Source organism: Bombus impatiens, unplaced genomic scaffold (assembly GCF_000188095.3).
Source record: "Bombus impatiens unplaced genomic scaffold, BIMP_2.2 scf_0318, whole genome shotgun sequence".
NCBI lineage: Eukaryota > Metazoa > Arthropoda > Insecta > Hymenoptera > Apidae > Bombus > Bombus impatiens.
In genome coordinates this window covers 263,295-284,688 of record NT_176737.1, presented here as the reverse complement: position 1 = coordinate 284,688, position 21,394 = coordinate 263,295, and the positions used below count along the sequence as shown (strand labels likewise).

The window sequence follows — 21,394 nt, the reverse complement described above, 5'->3', positions numbered from 1 at the left end:
ACCGTGCACGGTGCGGCATGGTGTCTGGTCACCGGCGAGCGGCGTAGCGCGGCGTCCGCGCCAAGCTCTTCTTTTTTCGCCGGACTTGTGCAAGATCTGCCCTCTCCTTTTCTCTCCAGGTCGATCCACCCGTTTTATCCACCAGCCGAATCCGGCTATCTCTCTCTTTCTTTCTCGCACCGATCTTTCCTCTCCGTCTCTTGCACTCCACGACCATGCACCAAGCCAGTTCGTTCGTTCGTTCGTCCGTTCCTTGCAACCATATCAACGTCCGCGCGTCTGCGTCTCGACATCGACATTCACTGGCGCATGCCTCCGCTCGAATACTCGCTTCTTGAGGCCGCGAGTCTCCTCCTTTGCCCACGCGTCTTACCCTGCTCACTCGACTTACTCGCTCGCTCGTTCGCTTCAAAAGTTTGCCCCTCGCCGCACCCTTTCTCTTCGACCTTCCACTTCTCGACCGTTCGTCCTCGTGCTCGCCCGCTCCTCAATACTGTAAACAATCGGCGAAAAGAACCTTTGCCCGTATGCAAACCGTGCATCGTCCGCCCGTGACTGCGTTTTACATATCGCCGTGGTAACGGGCCGATGCGAGCTGCATTCAACCGCGGCTGCCGCGAAATCTGCCGGATCCCTGGACTCAGGAGACACATCGACGATGGAGCTGCGGGAGAAGGTTCGCAGTTTCTGAATATTCCGATCGGATAACTGTATACTCCGACGCACGGGACGATACGTCGCCTTGCGTCGCAGCGGAAATTCTGGCAGAATTTGTCTGCTCGTAACCGAGATGCGAGAAGGAGACACGTACCCTTTTGTTTTATCGGACCACTGTACTCGCATTTTATTATCACGTTGTTATAGCGGTGCAATTAATACGCAAGGAAAATTGTAGAGATTCCTTCTGGAATATTTCGTTTAGGTTCGAGACTGTTTGAAAGTACAGTAGAGCTAAGTATATTTATTGGATGAAATTTTAAGATACAGAATAGGAGTTCACGTTGAGACAAGCGGATAAAGTCAACTGTAATTTATTAAATCGAGGTTCAACTAAAATTTCATTCCATAAATATTACAATTTCTAGTAAATTTCTGGTAAAATTCACGTTCGGATAACCGTATTAACAAGAGTTTATTATAACTTGATTGCAATAACAGAACTTCTATTATACCTTTTACCGAAGTTGTTTATCCCGCAGTAAAATTCACGAGAAAATGTCTCATCCTCGATGTGTTAACGTCTGACCCGACATGGGTTAACACTTAGCTGGCAGAACGCGTAGAAATGCGCTTTACATACATATGTATGTATTGCGTTGAACGACATGTTAATCTCCCTTTATGAACAGAATGCGTATTAGTCGAGATAAATGTCGAGACGAAAATAAACATCGTTTGTTTGTTCTTTATACTATAGTGAATTTAATTTTTTTCTGAAATGTAATTTTCTAAGTACAGGTTGCAATTCGTTTCTGTAAATAACGATACGTTTATTCAGACTGATCTCTTCGATCGATATAATCTTTGTTTGGTATCGTAAAACAAGATCCGAAGAAAGAGACAAGAGATGATTATACGTCGTATGAGTGATGCACGCAAATCGAGAATACATTTTTATACTAAGCAAATAGCTATCTGCTAAGTGAAAAGAATCTCGTTCTTGTCTGGTTCGCAACAAGTTCAGGAACATGTTTTTACTTTTACTCATCGGTAACTTTAGTTCTCGTATCCATAGCAAGAAACATTGAAACATCTTAATTATTTACTTCGATAGATACTCTAGTTTTAAACTTTGTTACGATCTATCATTGTCAATTTCGACGCAAAGAGAACACTACGTCTCGTGGATAAAATGTTTATTCTTACCTCTGCCATTTTGGTAATGAAAAAATACTCAACAAATTGAGTAATTCAATGGGGAAAATTATATCAATAAAATATCAATAATTCAAAATATTCGACTGATTTTTTTCTACTGTCTCAGTTTGGAAACAAAGGAATTACTCCCGTGATTATCGCTATTATTTTTCACCATTGTACGTCTGTAGGTATATCTCTGTTCAAAAGATGTATATTCATTACGATAAGATTAATTCGAAACCAAATTCGTTTATAAATCATCGATAATTCGTAGTCGATGTTAGTCAAGTAAAAAATACTACTCGATAAAACACCTTCAAAAATAGGTACACTTTTTACGACCAAACGTCATGCTGCAAGCATCGTGTTTTCTCGTAAAATTCCATCGTGCTCGTCGAATAAAACGCGCGGATACCGCTTGGATGGGACCTACTAAAAACCGATGGATTGTTCAGCGAGCATCGGCCATCGGCTTTTCTGTTTCTGTTTTCCCGTTCCGGTGGAATTCAGAAATTTTAACGCTCGAGTTAATAGAGGCTCCGGTGAAACGTAAAAACTTCCTTCGATCGAGACACGATGAAGAAAAGCAGTGGAGGAAGAGAGGAAAAAAGAGGGAAGGAAGAGAGGGAAAAAACGACGAAAGAAACATAGACAGCCGCGAGAGGAAGAAGAAACGGTACACACGAAGGACAAGGAAGTAAATAAGTAAATAAACCAGCCGGCTTAGCGAGGAGGTGTCGCGATGTAAATAATCGTCTTCCTCGAGGATCCGAGGCGCGAAAGTGCACGTGTCTGCAAATATGCATACGGTAATATGTGCGAGCTTTTCCCAGTCTCTCTCTTTTCTTCCTTTCCACCTCTGGCCCCGCCGGTCCGGATTCTTTGATATTCTCGGACCTCTCGTACACGCGGTGCCATCTTCTCGCGCCAGCATAGGCGTTAAGTAATTTGCTTATTTCTTTTTACTCGCCGCTAATAGCTCCTCCATACATTGGCATGGTTTTCTCGCGCATCAAATTTTTTTCGCGCCTCAACGTTTTTCACTCTTCGGGCAAGTTCCGGGGGAAATTATCCGTTTGCATGGACGTTGAAGAGATTGTCAGAGAGATTATTGCATGCGGGGTAAATGGAGGGACGAGATTGTAACGTTTCATTTTTATGGGACTTTCCGTGTTCTTGATGGTGGATGTTATTGCGGCTCTTAAGCGATATTAAGGTATTTTAACGTTATTATTTCGATATCGTTTTTTTAATGAAATTTCCTTGTTCAACAAAGATATCGTAGATTAATAAAACCTTTGTTGATTAAACATGTTTGAAAGTTATTCTTTTAATTTGACACTCTTAAGTATATATCCATAATGAATTCTCTTTTTCTAAAAAGGAGATCCTATTTCATCAAATTAATCCTTTCTCACGAATGTTTCTTAAAAACTCATCGAATCGTGGTTGAAAATCATCGATAAAAATCAATATTCGTTTAGAAATTTATTTTAGCTTAACAATTTCCTAAATTACAATTACGGTCACCGAAATGTGATCGGCGTAAGATAAACAGAAAATTATAACGGACAAAGAAAGCCGATCTTATCCTGCATCGTTAATTACGGGACTAACAACTGGTTCCTGCTGACGTGTCCATTTAATGCCGTTGCTAATTAATTATATCGGATCCCTAAGAGAGAACTAGCCACGAATCCGCAGCAATGCAACGTTCTATCCGTTGCTTTGTTACGACTGGTAGAACGAGTTCCGAAAAGGATATACTTTGAGCTACCCCATGTTTCCTCTGCATTATTAATAACCACGTCTCGTTAATTACGATTGACGCGCGTGTCTCCGAGAATATCACCGAAACGATTAAAATCGATTGTTCTATTTGTAGATAGCATAATTGTGTAAAAAGATTGACACGATGTGACTGTACAAAATTTCGAACTCTTTTAAGATGAGGCGAAAATTAAAATATTTATATATGAAGAATAATTATAGTAATAAATAAATAAACAAGAGTCTAATTGTCATTTAACAGGCTATTAACTATCAGATTAAATTAATATAATTTCCCGTCCGGAACACGCAAGGAACCACGCGAGGTATTCCTTGGTAAAGTTTATAGCACGATCGTAAAGAGGACTACTTTCGAGTCGGAATCTTAAAGCTTATTAGGGAAGCACGAGCAAATCGCATTAAACATTTTTATTTTATTTCGCACTCGATAGCCAGGAACATGTTACAAACTCAGTATCTTCAAAGGGAACTTTGAAACCATATTGTAATCGTACAAGATACCGAGGTTACTGACCTGCAGGAGTATTGCGACCTTTCCGAAAAACCGGACATCTCGCGTCAGTTCGGGTGCCACGCCGGAAGAAGGCGCGTCAAGGACGCATGGAAGGGTGGTCGTGACGAATTTTGAACAAACGATCAACGCGTGTCCTGAAGAAACTTGAGAGCTTGGATAGTTTAAACATATTCTAAGAGAACATGTTCTAACATTCAATCGGTATTGACATATTGTAGCATTCTATCAGCATGGACATATTCTAACATCCCAATACGAACGACAGAAATACATACATTGCGCTGTACTCGTTTACGTACCCGCTTCATTAAAATCCAAGTTCCTTGCTACTATTGAATTTAAAAGACGTAAAGTTCAGTTCTTCTTACCCAATCACTTTGCGACGTTTGCAACTGATAACCACAGTTATTCAGCGCACAACGTTCGTGTCCAAGTCAATGAATTATCGGAGACAGACGCGTACTGTATAAGTTTATACTGTGCGATTCTGCAGATCCACTTAAACGACTTATTTTCTCGTGTAATTAAGAATCGAATTATTCGATGGAAAATTAATAGCCAGCTATTAATTTTATTTTCAATCTATCCTTTTAGCACAGAATTTGTATAAAATGAAATAACCGGGGACATTTTGAAGAGGGAAGAAAGAATTGGGTTGCGAGGAGTTAAAAGCACGGCCGTTCTTTTCATAGAGATATTCAGCGGAATACAATTTTAACTCTCGAGTAACTGCACTGTTTTAAATCATACGAACGGCTGCGTAGGCGTGTGAAATGAAACACCGTAAATTACGCTTAATTTATGGAGAAAAACAAATAAATTTCGTTGAAAGAGTTTGTTCGGTACGAAGTTATTACATGCTCTTTGACTTAACCGCCTATTAAACGGTTCATTCATCTGCTGTCCGCTTCTCATTTCTCCGTTTCCTCTTCATTCTTGTTTTTCTTTCCTTTTTCATGCACTCCGGCTTTTTATCGTAGCGATTAACATTACCACGATCCCATGCTATTTTTAGTCTGCTAAGAAAGTACTACAAGCAAAGAAATATTAAGGAAATCCGGATTAACATCGGCATTGTAATTCAAATAGCTTCGATGCGCTCGTCGCTGTCGGGGCAATTCGTACAACGGTTAATAAACACACGTGCTAATGAACGATAACGTTAAATGTTCAAAATATAACGATTGTTAAAATTTTGCAATTCTACGAACATTTTTGAATTTACGATTTAATAAAAAAAAATAGCGATAATCTCTCAAGTGACAGCAGGGACAGCAGATGAAAATTTGACACAAAGTTTCGTATACGCCGTTCAAATTATTTAAAATTAGAATAAAATCTAATAATTGTACGTACAATGTAATTACAAGGTAGATTATCATAAAATAATTTGTTTATCAATCTTTCAGTTATTTCATGATATTGATCAATCACTTATCGGAATCGGTGATCACTTCGCACGTCGAATGACGTTTGCTGTCGAACGATGTTACGTATTACAGGGAGTAAATAAATGCATAAATAAGACAATATAATGCTTGAAAGACGAAGCGTATTTCTCTTTAACGAGCACGTGCCTCACGAACATATGCCCATTCGTGAGCCATAATGCTTATACGTATACGTAATGGCTGGCCGCGTGCATTCCTTCTTGCGTTGACCCTCATCACATATATGAATCATAAATCATAAGCATGTTATATCGCGGATTTGCAAACAGTCTCGTATTCGTCGAAGATGTCGTTGGTGCTTTACGAATTTACAGCTCTATTGAGGCGTGTCAAGTAACGTGTTGCTATATTTTCGTAGACAACGGTTCAATATGATATATTTGACGAACTCGCAAATAAGAGAGGTCTCTTATGCAGATTAGAAGTCGTCAATATTTTATCGCAATCATTTCGTTAATCTTCGATATTTTTATTTATTCATAGAAATCTACATTTTATGTTATAATAATATACCATAATAATTAACAGTTTTACGAAATTGTTCTTCGTATTAACATCACGTATTTTGTATTTTTTTTTTATTTTCTGTTTCCGATTATTCGATCAATAACCAGTATTCATGGTTCTGACGAGTTTGAAATTTAACTAATACGCAAATAAATAATTGTTATAAGAATACCTGGATCTGGAAATATAGAGATTCGCGGAAATCATCTGTTCCGCGAATTGCACGTGTTAAAAGATTCTTTTGAAAGGAAGAATAATGCAAACAATCTTGCTGAATCGTCTCAATAAACGTTTGTTCTGCTTGTTTCTCTGCGGCCGCGCGCCTGTTATTACATAATTACGTATGTACACTGTGAATGATTCGGCTTAAATGTCAAAGGCAACGAGGCACTGCGATTTATCGTATCGTTTGATACGTAATGACTAAGAAACAGAACGTAATATTATGCAACGCCTTGCACGAGGGTCATTGGTCATTCAACTTGGAGTAGCATTGACACAATGTAGGTGCTGATTGAACTACGGAAACGTGCACGAACCGGCATGATTACCTTGATATCTCTTTACCGTACAAATATCTTACGAAACGTCAGGTGAAATATAGTATGATTATAGTGATGATTTAAGAAGTATATCCTTTGATGCTGTCAATCCTTTTCCTTGACAACTTCTTTCGCGATAGGTTGCAGAATTATTACTTTGCAAGCATCCTTCGATCGCGAGAAATTATATTGATAAAGCGTGCGTGGCATAATGCATATGAAGTCTTTTTTCTTATTTAAAAAAATTTGGAATATATTATACCGGGAGTAAAATATGAGAATATAATTATTTTTAGCGATGACGATAAAGATACTTGTAATTCAGACATAAATACGTTATTGCAGGCTTTTTATGAAAATTCGGGTTAGACGTAAACAGTTTCGATTGAATTTAAATAATAAGAATAATATAGAATATAGTTAAGAATAATATATATATAAAAAATAACAAATAAATATAATAATAAGGAATAATCAATTAAAAATAATAAAAACTAGACTTAAGCATTATTTATCTCTATTTTCATTGTTAGCTATATACTGTCAACATATAGCTACGTAAATATAGCTAATATAGCCTAAGAAAATATTTAAAAAGAAAGAAGGTAATAATAAATTTCGTCGCAATAAAGTAACAATGTTATCAATAATACTATATAATAACAAAAGGAGGATAATATAATTTCTACAAATGCTTTGTCCATTACGTTCGTAGGGAGCAAGTGGTTGTTTTCGACATGTCCCATAACACGCGTTCCCATATATTTTTCTAATAAAGATGCAGCGTTGTATTCTCATTAATATAATGTTCTCGGTACTACAATTTGCGTAATGTGTCTTAATAAATCCAATTGCTCCCTCTAAGCAGATGTCTCTCAATGTATAACAATGTAACGCTAGCCAGCGTGTAACAGGCAATGAGATCCAGCATCGAGTAGACTTTCATATAAAAGTACGCACGTAGCCTAAGCATCGTGTCTAACAACAAGGATCGCATTACGGAGCGTGAATCACTTAATATTAATCTAGTACAGCCACGTGGTACGGACAACACAGACTACAACTACACACGCGAGTGATATGATGATTGCTCCGATCGTGGCTTACACGTGCACTAGGAACCCTAGACTAGACAAAGAATTTACGTCCGCCATTTTATACGTCAGACGTCCGGCAGACAAACAAATATACCTCATACGATGCTCGAGAATAATTGATATTTATAACAGTGGCCCATGACAGATCGATATAGACTATCATACGGTAGATGTGCACCATCTGCGTTATTGATCTTATAATGGCAATTAAATATACCGTGTACCAAACGTATTTAACCTCTTTGTGGCTTTGTCTAATTCATAAATTCTTGTTTCTTTTTCTCATTTTTCAATAAGCATTTCAAATTTCCTCGAAGTTCGAAAAGATATCAACTTGTGGGTTTGTTGAAAATAGCAGGAGATAATCGATATTATTGACATTGAAAATGAAAAGAAGTTGTATATTGATCGTTCTAAATTATAGATTTATTTTAAATTATTGTAAATTAAGTGATCGAACAACACTCTGAGCTCTGTTAAACGTCGGCTACGTACTTTCAAATCTCTTCGCAAAATAATTGGAGCTTCTTTTTCGTAAATTGTTAGTATCGTAAATCTTCAGAATGGAGAATCCGGTTATTTTTATATTAAATATGTACTTTAGTTTCATAAGAGTGAAACATAGATAAGCATAGACTGAAGTTTGGTAAACTTTTACGTATCCGAGACTGGCTCGAAATATTTTACATCGTCGTAAATTTCAATCGTTATCGTAAATTAAATTTACGTTTTAGCGAAAGGATATTAGAGAGACACTTCACACGAACTAAACATCTTCGTGTCTCGGTATCAGCTACATCTACTCAAAACTTCAAATTGCGAATTTTGAAACAATCGTGTCGCTTGACCAAATGAGTGATTTATCCGAATGTAGACGGTCGATGTACGAATTGCGTAACGTTTCATCGGGTCGCGTACGCATTGACGACTGGCAGGATGAAAAATGAGCAATACATTACACGATCCCTCCGTGAGAAGTGGGCCATTGACCCAAGTAGGTGTAACGACATATTATTGCAGTAATCGTGTCTGCGAACGAGTCACCGCACGAATCTACCGAGTGGACGAAGATAGAGCGCGTCTAATTCGACGATTGAACCTGTCTCTCGTTTCTGCCTCGTCACAGTAGCTCTACTACTAGCCAGTTCCTTCCAGTGCCATTTGTTATTATGTAACGTGCACGTTCCCCGGTGATGTCTCGCGTTCGCGAAAATCAATCCACATCCGTGACTTTGCCTGCCACTCGATCTTCCGCGATGAGGTCAATCCGTTTGAGCTCTCAAGGTCTTGGTACAAGGAACGATCGTGAACTTGCGTTTCTCAGACGGTACCAGTTTAGACTTTCAGAGAAGGTTCTTTAATATAATCGAAATGTTTGTGGGACGTTTGTCAAGTTGGACTTTGACGAAATATCGCTCGATTCTACTATGCTCTTTGCTTCATTTTTGGCTGAGTCGTTTTTTTCTTACGACGGGAAATACAGGGAAGCTGGGGAAGTTTGTTTCTGTGCTGACCCTTTGAGGGTCGAATCTTTTTTAACCAACGAGAAGAATTATTTTTTTATCGGTCGTTGGTAATAGAAACATATGTTTTTGTATAAAAAAAGATATATCGTATACAAATTTGAGACCAGTTTTACCGGAAACAAATATATTTATGGTCCAGTTAATTAACGTTTAAAGATTAAAACTAAAGCAAGAATGGGAAGTAAAAATTTAAGGAGCGTGGAGTTAATAAAACAATGAAGTAACATTCGTATACGAAGAGGCGATCACGGATAAGTGGAGGCTCTTAAATTCAATTCCATTGCACACTTTTTCTAGAGGGAAAAGATTTTTAACATTCGGGTTACATCATCATCCATCGAGATGAAAAAAGGAGGAACAGTTATCCAAACAAAAACGATTCTGCAGCAGACTTAATCCTTCACAAGCGCCTTTATAAAACACAAACGAGCCTCCAGACTCATCAGCATACGTCGTATCTACAGTTTCCGTCTGAGAGATCATCAAAGAGCAAAAGGAATACCGTTCTACTCGTAAAACGAACTCGAATCAAAATCCATCGATATTAATCATTCGAAAAAATTTCCATTCGTTCGGTGAATGCGTGACAGCGCCGTTTTTTTCTATTATTCTTTTTTATAGAACGCAGACTGTACTGTAATTCATTTTTCTATTTTATAAAGAACACAGATTGCACGGTAGAACTCGATTTATCGAATCGAAATGTTAGTTGACGCTCAATTAACTCAATTTTTGCTGGTTGAATTCACCTGTCTGAACGCGAGCTTCTATTGTTTGAATAAAAATTAGTAGCGAAAAAAATCGACAATCTTTTATTATTTGAACCGCAATTACATAAATTTGTTGCGCCTAGACAAGTTCCTATAAATCGAACTCTATCGTACTGCGTTTCCTTTTGCCATTTTATAGAGAACGCAGATTGTGCTACGATTCCTCTTTTCCACTTCGTAAAGAATATACGATTCGCTTTAATATTTTTTCTGGAACAATGGCTAGGTATACTACGATTCGTTTTGCTGTTTTATAGAGAATACAAACTGTACAACGATTCGCTTTAATACTTTTTAGAGAACACTGATTACGCTACGATTCGTCTTGCTATTTTATAGAGAACGCAGACTGTACGACGATTCGTTGTCGCGAGGGGCAGACGTGTCTATCGGAGATGAAGTCGGGCCGACCACGTTGCGTGACCTGTACCTATCGGTGTCCCCGGAAGCGGGAGCGCGTCCGGAACCGGACACACCGTGATCGAGATCCATCGGCGACCATGTTGTGTGCCACCAACAATATCACCTATCCAAGCTGGTGTCACATCGTCAAGGACGCCTGCGCTACCGGCTTCGTCCTCGAGACGCGACACGCCGGCCCCTGCAACGCCTACGACACCTCTCCTCTCTATATCGGTAAGTCCTCGACACGCGATTACGTAGATAACACGCGCTTGCTAGTCAATGAATACTGTTGGCTGGGCCCTGTCTGTTCCAAGTAGCCTCTGTATTCAAGTAGCGAAGCTCGACGCTTCACGCCTATCCAAATACGCGACCACGATATTTGATTATTTTGCGCAATACTTTTACCTTTCTTATGATTCTAGCTGGTTTTATTGGATTTGACGAGTTTTATGATTTTCAACCAGTTGTTTTTGTGGCTTTGGTAGATTTCAATAGCAACATTCAAAGACACGACTTTGATTATTTTACACGATACATTTATATCTTGTATAGGTTTCGTTTTATGTGTTTTTATTCGTTTGAATGAGTTTTACGGGTTTAAAAAGTTGTTTGCTAGACTTGAATGAAGTGTGTATTACACGTGTTATACATATACTCATGGATGGTGAAAGTCAGTGAATAGGTTTCTGTTGGATTAGAAAATATGTTTGTTTCAATGAGGTTGATTTATGGGTGTTTTCTATCGATGCTGACAATTGGAGATGGAATTTTTAGCATTTTTCTCTTTTTTTATTATATTTTTTATTTTGAAAAGTGATTGTGCGTTTTATTCTATTCTAGCAACTTGCAATACGTTGCTTCTTGCAAATGTAACTTCACGTAGGGGAATCAGACAAATATTCTAAATACTCGTGACAGACGATAACGATGTTTTATAAATCTGAAAATCGAGGTAACTTGCAATAAAGCAAAATTTAACTGCTTCCTTGCTGATAGTAATTGTCCATTGAATTCAAAGTTCGGAGAATGTTTCGCGTGTTTTCTGCGTTATTGCGTTATCATTTATTTTATAATAAAACGCGCAAAGTTAAACACCATCGAGAACCAAAAAGAAAGGAAAAAGGAAGAAGGGGAGCAATAAGAAAGAGAAAAAGTTGAAATGCAGAGCGTGAACTCGTTTTTCATGGAGAGCAAGCGGAACGAGCGCAGACGGTAACAGCGTGGCGGTCGACACTTCCATTCCGATTTCATTTCGCATTTAGCAAGGGATCGCCGATGTCGAGGGGCCGCGTTTCCCATGCCGTGATAAAGCGGAATACGCGTCTGGTCATTTATCTATTTCTCTCGGAGGCGTGGGCCATTCACGAGCCGTCTGCGAAGCAAGCGATCGTCGTAATCCAGCGTGGAATTCGCCTTGTTCGAGTCGCCTCTGAGAATATACGCGCCCACACGCTCGCTTGTCTCGCCCGTTAAACACAGTCAATCGCGAAAACCCAGAGGAGAGCTAGCCATGGAATTCTAGAGTTCCGTTTGCGATGCCTCGTTGCGTGTGCACTCTCGTTTCTCGCTACGCTTCCTACTGTTGCGTTGTCGCCACGCCATGGGAACCCATGGAACTAGATCGATTTTTATACAAATTTTCAACGCGTCGCATTCGCTGTCTTTTTTTATTTTCATTCGATATTTAATGTTTCACACGAGTGATCGTTTAGGCGATTTAGAGTGATTTCTTCAATGAATCTATACATATAGAGTTTCTTGAGACGCGGTGAAATTTTGACGATTAATTTTTTGAAATACTCGCGTTCAATGAGCGAAGCTGTGAGTCGATTGATAGTTTGACAGAACAGTGCTTCCTGTTAGAACGTGTTTTAGTAATGTTAAGAGTTAGATTCTTAGTCTTTTTGCAAGAATGAGGGAAAAGAATAATCGAAAGTTATGCGTAATTCGAGAAGATAATACAGATGAAAGATTATGAGTAAAAGATTTATTGAGAAACTTTGAGAAATATTGAATTACTTCTCTTGTCCTTCCCAATAATCTTGAAAGAGAAATTATTTCTTATTTCACAATAAAATATAAAAGTTCTGTAATTGCATTAATCGAAGAAAAAGCTGTCGATACGATTCTTTCGTTTCTTCCAGTCGATAAAATGCTTTTGTCGTGCGTGTACAAAATGTTTGTGTAGATGTAGAAACCTGTTGCATGCCGGACATAAACGGGAAAGTTTACGCATCAGCGTCTAGCATCCTAAATTATTCTGACTTTTATCTCAGGCACGACCCACGATTTTTCAAACCCGACTAGAATTTATCGAACTTGTAGCATGCTCTACTTGGCACGAGTAAGTACCTACAGTATCAATTAAATTACGATGGTTTCTTGAATTGCTACCGGTATAAACGTATTCCGACATCGATCACCATTTCGCTAACGTTATTGATATTTATTTATAAGTTCCGATGCCCACGCTAACAATAAAATTAAAATAACTATCGTACAGAATGAAACCACTGGTAGAATTACAACAGAGTATTTTATGCTACATTCTGTCGCATATCGTGATTTATTTTGTATTGCAAAATCACTATAAAATAGACAATAAAGGGTGATTTTATAGAGCGATTTCGAGTTAAGCCGGAGAAGAAAAGGAAGTAAGGAAAATTTTATGCTGCTTAAAAAGTTTTATCGTTCTATTATATAGCTATATTATTCCATTCTTTCGTTATTCTACTCTATTCATTTATTTACTAACTACTAAACTAATTTTTTCGCGTAAATTGATTCCTAGTGCCATTTTATTAATAAAAGCTAAAATTATTCAAAGCTTGACACTTTACGAAATATTTAATTTTTGCACCCGTGCATTTAGAAAAAGGATTCTACCACAAAGCGATAGAGCTTGTTTCTCTACGATCGTTTTTAACTTATGGAACATAACCGTAACCTAGATCAGTTACAGATGATAATAAAATTGTCTATGTTTCAGTAGAACGATAATTTATAAATAAAACAAAGGAGAGATCGTTAATCGATAAAACGAACTGGAAAAAATAGAATTATATCGCGGTGATATAAATTTCCTGTCTGTGACATTCCGTCAGTGTATCGTATCGCATATTATATTTTTCACGCGTTTATTACCTTCAACGGTTGTTCCCGTGGAGAACAACGCGTAGAATAGGTTCCTTTCTCTAAATTATAATAGACGCAGTTGAATGCGGCTTTCTTTCATGCCGCAAACGCGCTTATATGTATCGTAATTACATCGGGAAACGATACAATGACGGTTTGCTATTACGCAAATTATAAAAGAGATCGTAACACGTTCAGGAACAGAAGCTTTTGAATAATTTGCATTGTCTTTACGCAGCAAACCATAAACACGGAGTAACGGTGCAACGTTTTAGTTTTTGTTAGGTCGGATATAGATAAATCTAACTTTGTGACACGTACTAGCTGTTGACATTTTTATAAAACCATACGAACGATACCGATGATGAATAACGTATGGTATATGCAACTAACGATCCGTATGTAAGATTTATTTATGTGCGGTATCATATATTATTGCTTTTTCTACGTACAGTTATGAAATTGTCATCAATTTATTATTTCCTTTTGTTAGCATATATCTGCTAGCGATTCTGAAAGTAGTCTAAGTCAAAGATATAAAAACATGGTACTTGTCGTACGCTTTGTGTTACGTTGATTTACATTATAATAACATTGAAATATCATTGAAAAATCGTATGAATTGAAGCGTGAAATGAAGTCGGTAGTTATATCGTTAAACAGAACTCGGTTCTTGTTTACTTTGACGTTATTTGATTGATAAATCGGTCAGTCCGCGAGAGACTTATGAATAAGAAAATCATTTTTCTTTTATTTCGTTTTACATATTTCATCGTATAATTAAAAACGTACGTCTTAATCCACGCAAAAGAAAAATCTTGAAGCGAATATCTCGAAAGAAAAAATGCACAAGATCACCTTCGTACAAGTCTGCAGGCATTAGATATTTAAATAACCGTCGTTACTTCACGTAATTTTTTTCATTTATAAAACGATGTCTAATTAGTTCGTCCTAAAATACGTTCCCTATTGTTAGACGGTATTTGTTCCTATTTAAATAACAGTTTATCAAATTCAGATTGAAAAAGATTAGCTTGCTACGACAAAAAGAAGAGAGATACGTTCTTCAAGGACTAAATTAGAGTCATCTAATTGATTAAAATTTGCTAACGATCCATTACGATCTGCCTTGAAAATCTTATATCGAGCTGTTTAGTCTGCATCCATATAGTAGAATGAATTAAGTCTCGCGTGTCATTTACATTTCAATTCCTCGTCCGTTCACATGTCACGTCATCGATCAACGCGTTCGATAATAACGAGCCAAGGGAGAAGAAGAGGAGAATAACGTATAAAATCGAAGTATGTAGCCAGTTTAACGGCATTTCTTATCGCCCACGATACAATGGATCGCACCATGTGCTCGCGATAAAAAAAAAAAAAAAGAAAAAAGAAAAACAGCTCGGCGCACCATCGAAGAAAAAGCTCGCGGAACGTTTTCGATTCGCATGGTGTTCGGTCTCGTTCACGATCGTCAGTTGAAGATAGCATCGGTTTCGCAGCAGTTCCGTAGAAGATCGAGAGATATCGAAATCGGCGTGGCATGCCCGGAGGCGGTATATATCGAACAGGCTTTAATTTAATAACCACCCTTTTGCTTTGGCTCTTTGTTACAGAGGAGGACAACACCTCGAGCAACTACGGCGTCGATCTGGCGGATGAGGACGCGAGATTCGAGGACGCCGAATCCCTCTCGTACAACGGGCAGACGCATCGTTCTTTGGCGTTGTCGTAGCGCGCGATCGATCGATCGATCGGTCGATCCTGTTCGCCAACACGACACGAGTCGTAGATTTCTCCATAGGTGCTCGCTCGAAGGAACCACGCGGATAGGTGAAACGTGTCGCAAACGGAGAGATATCCTCCGATCCATTCGCGAATCCACGAACGATCCACGCGGATAATCGAAAAGTAATCAGATGAAATTCATTCGTTCGCGGATCTACGTGGCCGATCGAAGAATAATAAGTTAAAATTCATCAATTCGCGGATCTACGAACGATCGACGTGGGCGATCGAATAAAATCGATCGAAGAATAAAATTCAACGTGAAAGAATCAGACGACTACCGCGTCCAATTCTCTAGAACCGATCTAGATCGTATTAAGGAAATGTCACGCGAGATATCGTGTGAATTTCCGCTCGAACTTCCGGAGAACTCGAGGAACGACGCGTAACAAACATGTTCGCGCTTCCTCTTCGCAGGTTATACAAGAGCGTACATATATGAACGCCATTAAAATCGCGTGGATGCACGAGCGGCGAGATTCGTGCCGGATAATGTAGATTAAGGGCAGATCAGTATTCTTTTCTCCGTTTTCGGGAGGATTTCGAGGTTTCGCAGGTTCGTTCGCGTACAAGTGACGATTTCTTTTTGTTTTTTTTTTTTTTTTTCATTCGAAAGGAAGCGGAAAACTGGCGAATCGAGACTAATTTAACACTTTCGTGATCGAAGCGCGCGATTTGCTACCAGTCGGGAGCCATTCGCGCAGGTTTGTATCTATTGTCTCGGTGTACATAAGTATTTCACGAGTTTGACGCAGACAATTGCGTAAGAAATTGATTATTTCGCATTTTGAGAACGTTTGATAGTGTTGTCGGTTGTTCGAATAGAAAAATATCTGAATTTTTAAAATTTCCATAGTACTTTCTGTGAAAAAGGTATTTTCGAAGTATCATTGGTGAATTTATTACAAAGATAAAGTGTTTCTCCGATGTTTTTAAGAGTACAATGTTGGTGTATATGTTAACTCCGGTCGATGAAAATCACTATTATAATATAGATAGTGTACGAATTAAGCGAAGTTGTAAATTGCTGTAAGTATTGTTTCGTCATCTGCTTTCTTTCTTTTGCCTTTTTAGCGTTATTTTTATTCGGATCAGTTTTAATCGATAATGTACCACAGTGTTCTTTTGTATTAATTTATTATAATGTTAATTAATTTATTGTTCGAAATAATATGAATAAACGAAGTCTGATTGGAAAATCGTGTTCAAAACTTCAACATAATACCAGCTTTTTAATTTTCTTATTTTAACAGGATACACGGTGTAACGTGAACTTTTATTACCAACGCGTATATAAAATACATTTATATCATACGGAGATAGTAACGCGATACAAGTCAAGTACGTGAAAAGTAAGCTTGTAATATTTTTATTATCGTAATATTATTATTATTTTCAATGTTTTCATCCATGCACGTTTTTAGCCACGACTGCCGTTTAATATTGTAGAATTCTGTACATAGCACGTTTACTTTACGTTTATGCATTATTTCTTAACGTTAGGATCGTAAATCTCTCATCGATACTAAAGAGTAACATTTACTAATCCAGCAACATTCATTCACTAATATCGTTTAAACTATCTCGTTACATGTATCGTAATAATAATTCGCTTTAACCAATTACAGCCATACAATTGTATTGGCTCCTGACGATGTATCTAACATTCGTTTTCATAAAATAATCGCGAAAGTGTTAATGACGTCGATGAGTAATAACCATTCATGATCTTTTCGAGAAAACTTTCAAATTAATCAATCCATGTGCTTACTATGGTTCGACGAGTATTATGTAAGTAGATCATTTTAGGAACTCAAAGAATACGGAGCTAATCCGAAAGCTTAAACGACTTAAGCAAGTTTCGCAGGACTAATCGTTAGACCGCGGATTTTTATGCATTTATGAGAAATTTAAAGATGTAAAAATACACAGAAAATATATAAAATATTCAACTAATTCTCCGCTTAGGTTCCATTTTTCTAGTCGTGTTTATAAGATACGAATTTGCATAAATATCCACAGTCTATTAATCACAGTCACTTCATACAAATATCCAGACGGCCGAATTTATCTTTACGACTTTAATTCGCATAACTGGCTGGCTATCGTTACATCGTGCAAACTAGTTACACTTTATTGAAATATTGCTTCTTCGTTAACACATCGTGGATAACGTTGGCCATTAATCGGTTAATCTCTTGCCTTATAATATCGTGTAACACTCGTGATACGGCAAATGATCGACATTCAACAAAGGCACGTTGTATTTTCCATTTTAATTTTAATTTCATAAGTAGATCGACAATTTCATAATTATTAATTAACGTGAACTGAACAAAAATAAAGTAAATAAATCGTGAGGCAAGGGGTTAAGATTACATCACGAAAATATGATCATGTCGAAGCGCGTAAACGCTGTTGAAGCTTCGAGCGCAAACGTTATTCGAAGAAAACCAGGCACAACGATGGCTGAATAAAATCTTAGAGGTTAAAACTGAATGCAATAAGGAAATTGCAGGTATCGTATACCGGCGACGTTCAGCTAGAAAATATTTGTCCGTGATAAAACTCGCCAGGTAGTCGCACAGCGCGCATTAGAAAAGTTACGGGAATTTTTCACTGAAATTGCGTCCTTGAAGAGGAAGGAAGAAAATAGAAAACCGGTGTGGGGACATGATGTATGCATGAATATTTATCCGTTACGAAGTTAATAGAGTAGAGCGGTCGAACGATGAAAAAGATTTTCAAAAAGAGGCAGGAAAGACTGAAAAGCGGAGAGTGAAATTAAATTTAACGAAGCTTATGGGATCGACGGTAATTTATGAAATTACAGTACGCGATGTGTTAATGGATTTTATAGCAGAGATTTTAATTTCATCTAAAAGAGAATAGGTGATGTTTGATGATTTTATTTATTTTTTTATTGTAACTGTTTCTATGTGGAATTATTTATTCTAATTTGTGGAATTTATGATCTATTATTAGTTCTTGTTGAGCATGTTTGCCTGTTCTCTTTGGTTATATAATTATCAATGTTGAAGCTCGGAATAATTTTATAAAATTGATAAAGATTCATTGTGAGAAAATTTTTTCCAGAAAAAAGGAGGATGATATCTCTACTCTAAAGCAACAGATGTTTAATTATGAGAGATTAAAATCGAAAGTTCCATCATCTTAAAATTTAGCTTACATTTTTTGCAAAGAGAAAATGCTGACTTCGAAATGCGAGTTACTTTCTAAAAGATTCTGATCGAGTTTATGTTCCTTTCCTTTTAAAATTCAGATAGAAGATTAATTCTGAACGAATCAGTATTATTCAATTTTATGTGATGCAAGCATATACTATGTGGAATCATAATAAACGACCAAGCTGAATCAGGATTAACTCACAAGGATCACTTGTTAACAATCACTAGCATTCGTTCATTTCTCATACTAAAGAAACAAATACTAAACGCAACAAGGATTATAAATTATCAAAACAGTACGATTTTTCCAAATTTCGTAGCAGTTCAAAAATTTTCTTTAAAAATTTACAGATTCTCTCGCTTCTTGGTCTTCGATGAGTTAAATAATATTTTTTTTTTTTTCGTCAAATCGACAAAATTTCATTCCACATTCAACGTAATATTATACGATATTTCTGATTCTTAAACGATAACTAGAATTCCATATTGATATCGTTTCATTTTCACTACCGTGTATGTATCAATAATTTTATCCGCATCGACCAGAAACCACTTTGTGCTCAGAAATGGCATTTAACGATCGTGCGTTTAAGTTACGTGTTCTTAAATACATGTACAATATTAGACAGACCATATCTTCGATATCAGACAGCACCATTTCCAATCGTTTCAATGCCTCCAGTCTGGCGCCAGTAGAATTCCCATAATATTCGTACTTAATTTATGTTAGTTTTACGACTTGCGTTAACAGCTCTGCTTATTCGCTTACGTTAACAGCTCTCTGCTTATTCGCTTGCGTTTTATTGGTTACAATTACGTATCTCACATTTTTTCCGATATTGTCAACGTTCTACGTGTATCATTTTTCATCACTATGACCAGGTTAGTTATCAGCTACTATGCGATTAAATTAATAGGAATATAGAGGAAGAAAAAGATCCATGAATAAGACAATTTAACGAAGAATGATAGAATGGTCCTGATTAAATTATTGATACGATATTCTGGCGTATGATTTTCTTCGAATGGCCAGTTAAAATTAAACGAGTTTTTTTTCTTTTAAAGAAAAATTAAACACTGCATGGGAGATATAGAATTTTTAATTATCCAGAAAAGATTGTTGAAGAATTTTTTATTATTTTTGTGATAGAAATTGATTATATTTTTAATATTGTGTATTATTAATATTAAAATTGAACATGTTTTAATTTGTTAACGTTATCTGTGTTATTTAATATTTTTCAAAATGGTTTAATTTTTATGTAAAAAAGATCGTTATTATTTTATGAAGAAATTTTTAACGAAAAGCTTATAAAATTCTGTGCAATTTTTCTTTGTAATTTATTTATTAGAAAACGTGTCTATTTGATATATTGTTTAAATTGTTACGTATTATCGCCTTCTTCTTTTCTATCATTTTTACTTTACTTACTCGGTTCTTTGTTCATTAAATTCTGTCCCATGGGACTGATTTTGCGGAATGCAAACTGCTCCGTAGCTATCCCCACGAAACAATTAACGTTCCTGACAGGCGCAAAAGTGTTCCAAGAAAGGGGGAAACGTCGCGACACCCCGCATCATGAAAATACAAGATTGGAATTGCTTTGCGATAATGCCAATTGTCGCTTGAAGGGTGAAACAATTTCTCAAATATTCATACAAGGAAACATGATCCTCTGGCATCTCGAACGATCACCATGTTGTTAAAGTGTCGTTTGTTTTCTGTTATTGTTTCGGAAACAGGAAATGTTCATTCGTTCGGAACAACTGCAAATAATTTTTCGATTATGATATTTAAAATTCGCGATTCTAGTTACATACAATAATTTTACAATAATTATACAATAATTTTATATACATTAATTCTATACAATAACTTTAATCATAGATAATTGTCCATCCGTGTTATTCTTTTATTTATTCGTTGTTCTAAATAAAATTAGATTTCGTTTCGAAATATAAAATATAAAAAAACATTTTTAACGTTTTAATGTATTAATATAAAATTAATTTTTTCGGGACCAAATATTTTCTGGTCCGAGAGAAAATTGTCCTTTTTAAACCAATTATTAATAATTAGAAACAGATTTTCTGTCAATGTATTTTTGAAAAAAGACCTGGTGTACTAAAATTTCAAACAAATAATATCTTGTCGAAGTATAACCACACGTATACGTGTGTATATGGTGAAATGGTTTAATTAAGAAAGAAAGTACATTAACATTACAGATAACAATTCTTTCATGTTTCCGCGAACTTAAGAAAACACAAGAAAACGTAACAGCGCCAAATATGTTGCAATCAAAAGAATTATTAGATATCAAAACAACGTGAACGTCAGGATCTATATAACACGACACTTCAAAGACAAGAATCTATGTTATTTGAATCGTTGCAATTCGAAGACAAGAAAACCATCGAATATAAAGATTCCAGCTGGATAATTTCATTCTTGCAGGGTGACGCGTGCGATAGTATTACAGAATTTGAATGGCAATAAATTTATGCTCATTTCGACATTTACGCGAGCACTTGAGCAATCTCGTATTGGATATTTCTATTCAGCCTTTGTCTTATGTATTCTATTCGTCTATTTCGAGGCTACGTGAACCGGAATGGACGTTTGATCCGATGAGACCTGTCTATCGTTGTTAGAAGCAAGGTGTATTCGATAAAATCATAGGTTAACGCCGAAACGACAAACAAGTAAAAGATACGCGAACGAGATGTTGGTGACACTTAGCTTTAAAGAACAGTGTCTATTACCTGTGAACGGTGAAATCGTTTTTAGATGGAAACGCAATTATATGCGATAATATA

The 21,394-nt window shown here is 36.7% G+C and overlaps 1 protein-coding gene across 1 annotated transcript in view; it reads left to right on the top strand.

Moving 5' to 3' along the window:
* The window catches only part of LOC100746574 (follistatin-A), a gene marked incomplete at its 5' end in the record, with an annotated part of 61,034 nt that extends 44,449 nt beyond the window's left edge, over positions 1–16,585 (top strand). Inside the window, 2 exons of the mRNA XM_033320486.1 lie at positions 10,398–10,694; positions 15,215–16,585. Coding sequence (XP_033176377.1) covers positions 10,398–10,694; positions 15,215–15,333 — 416 coding nt within the window. The remainder of the gene's footprint in view (positions 1–10,397; positions 10,695–15,214) is intronic.
* Between the last annotated feature and the right edge of the window lie 4,809 nt (positions 16,586–21,394).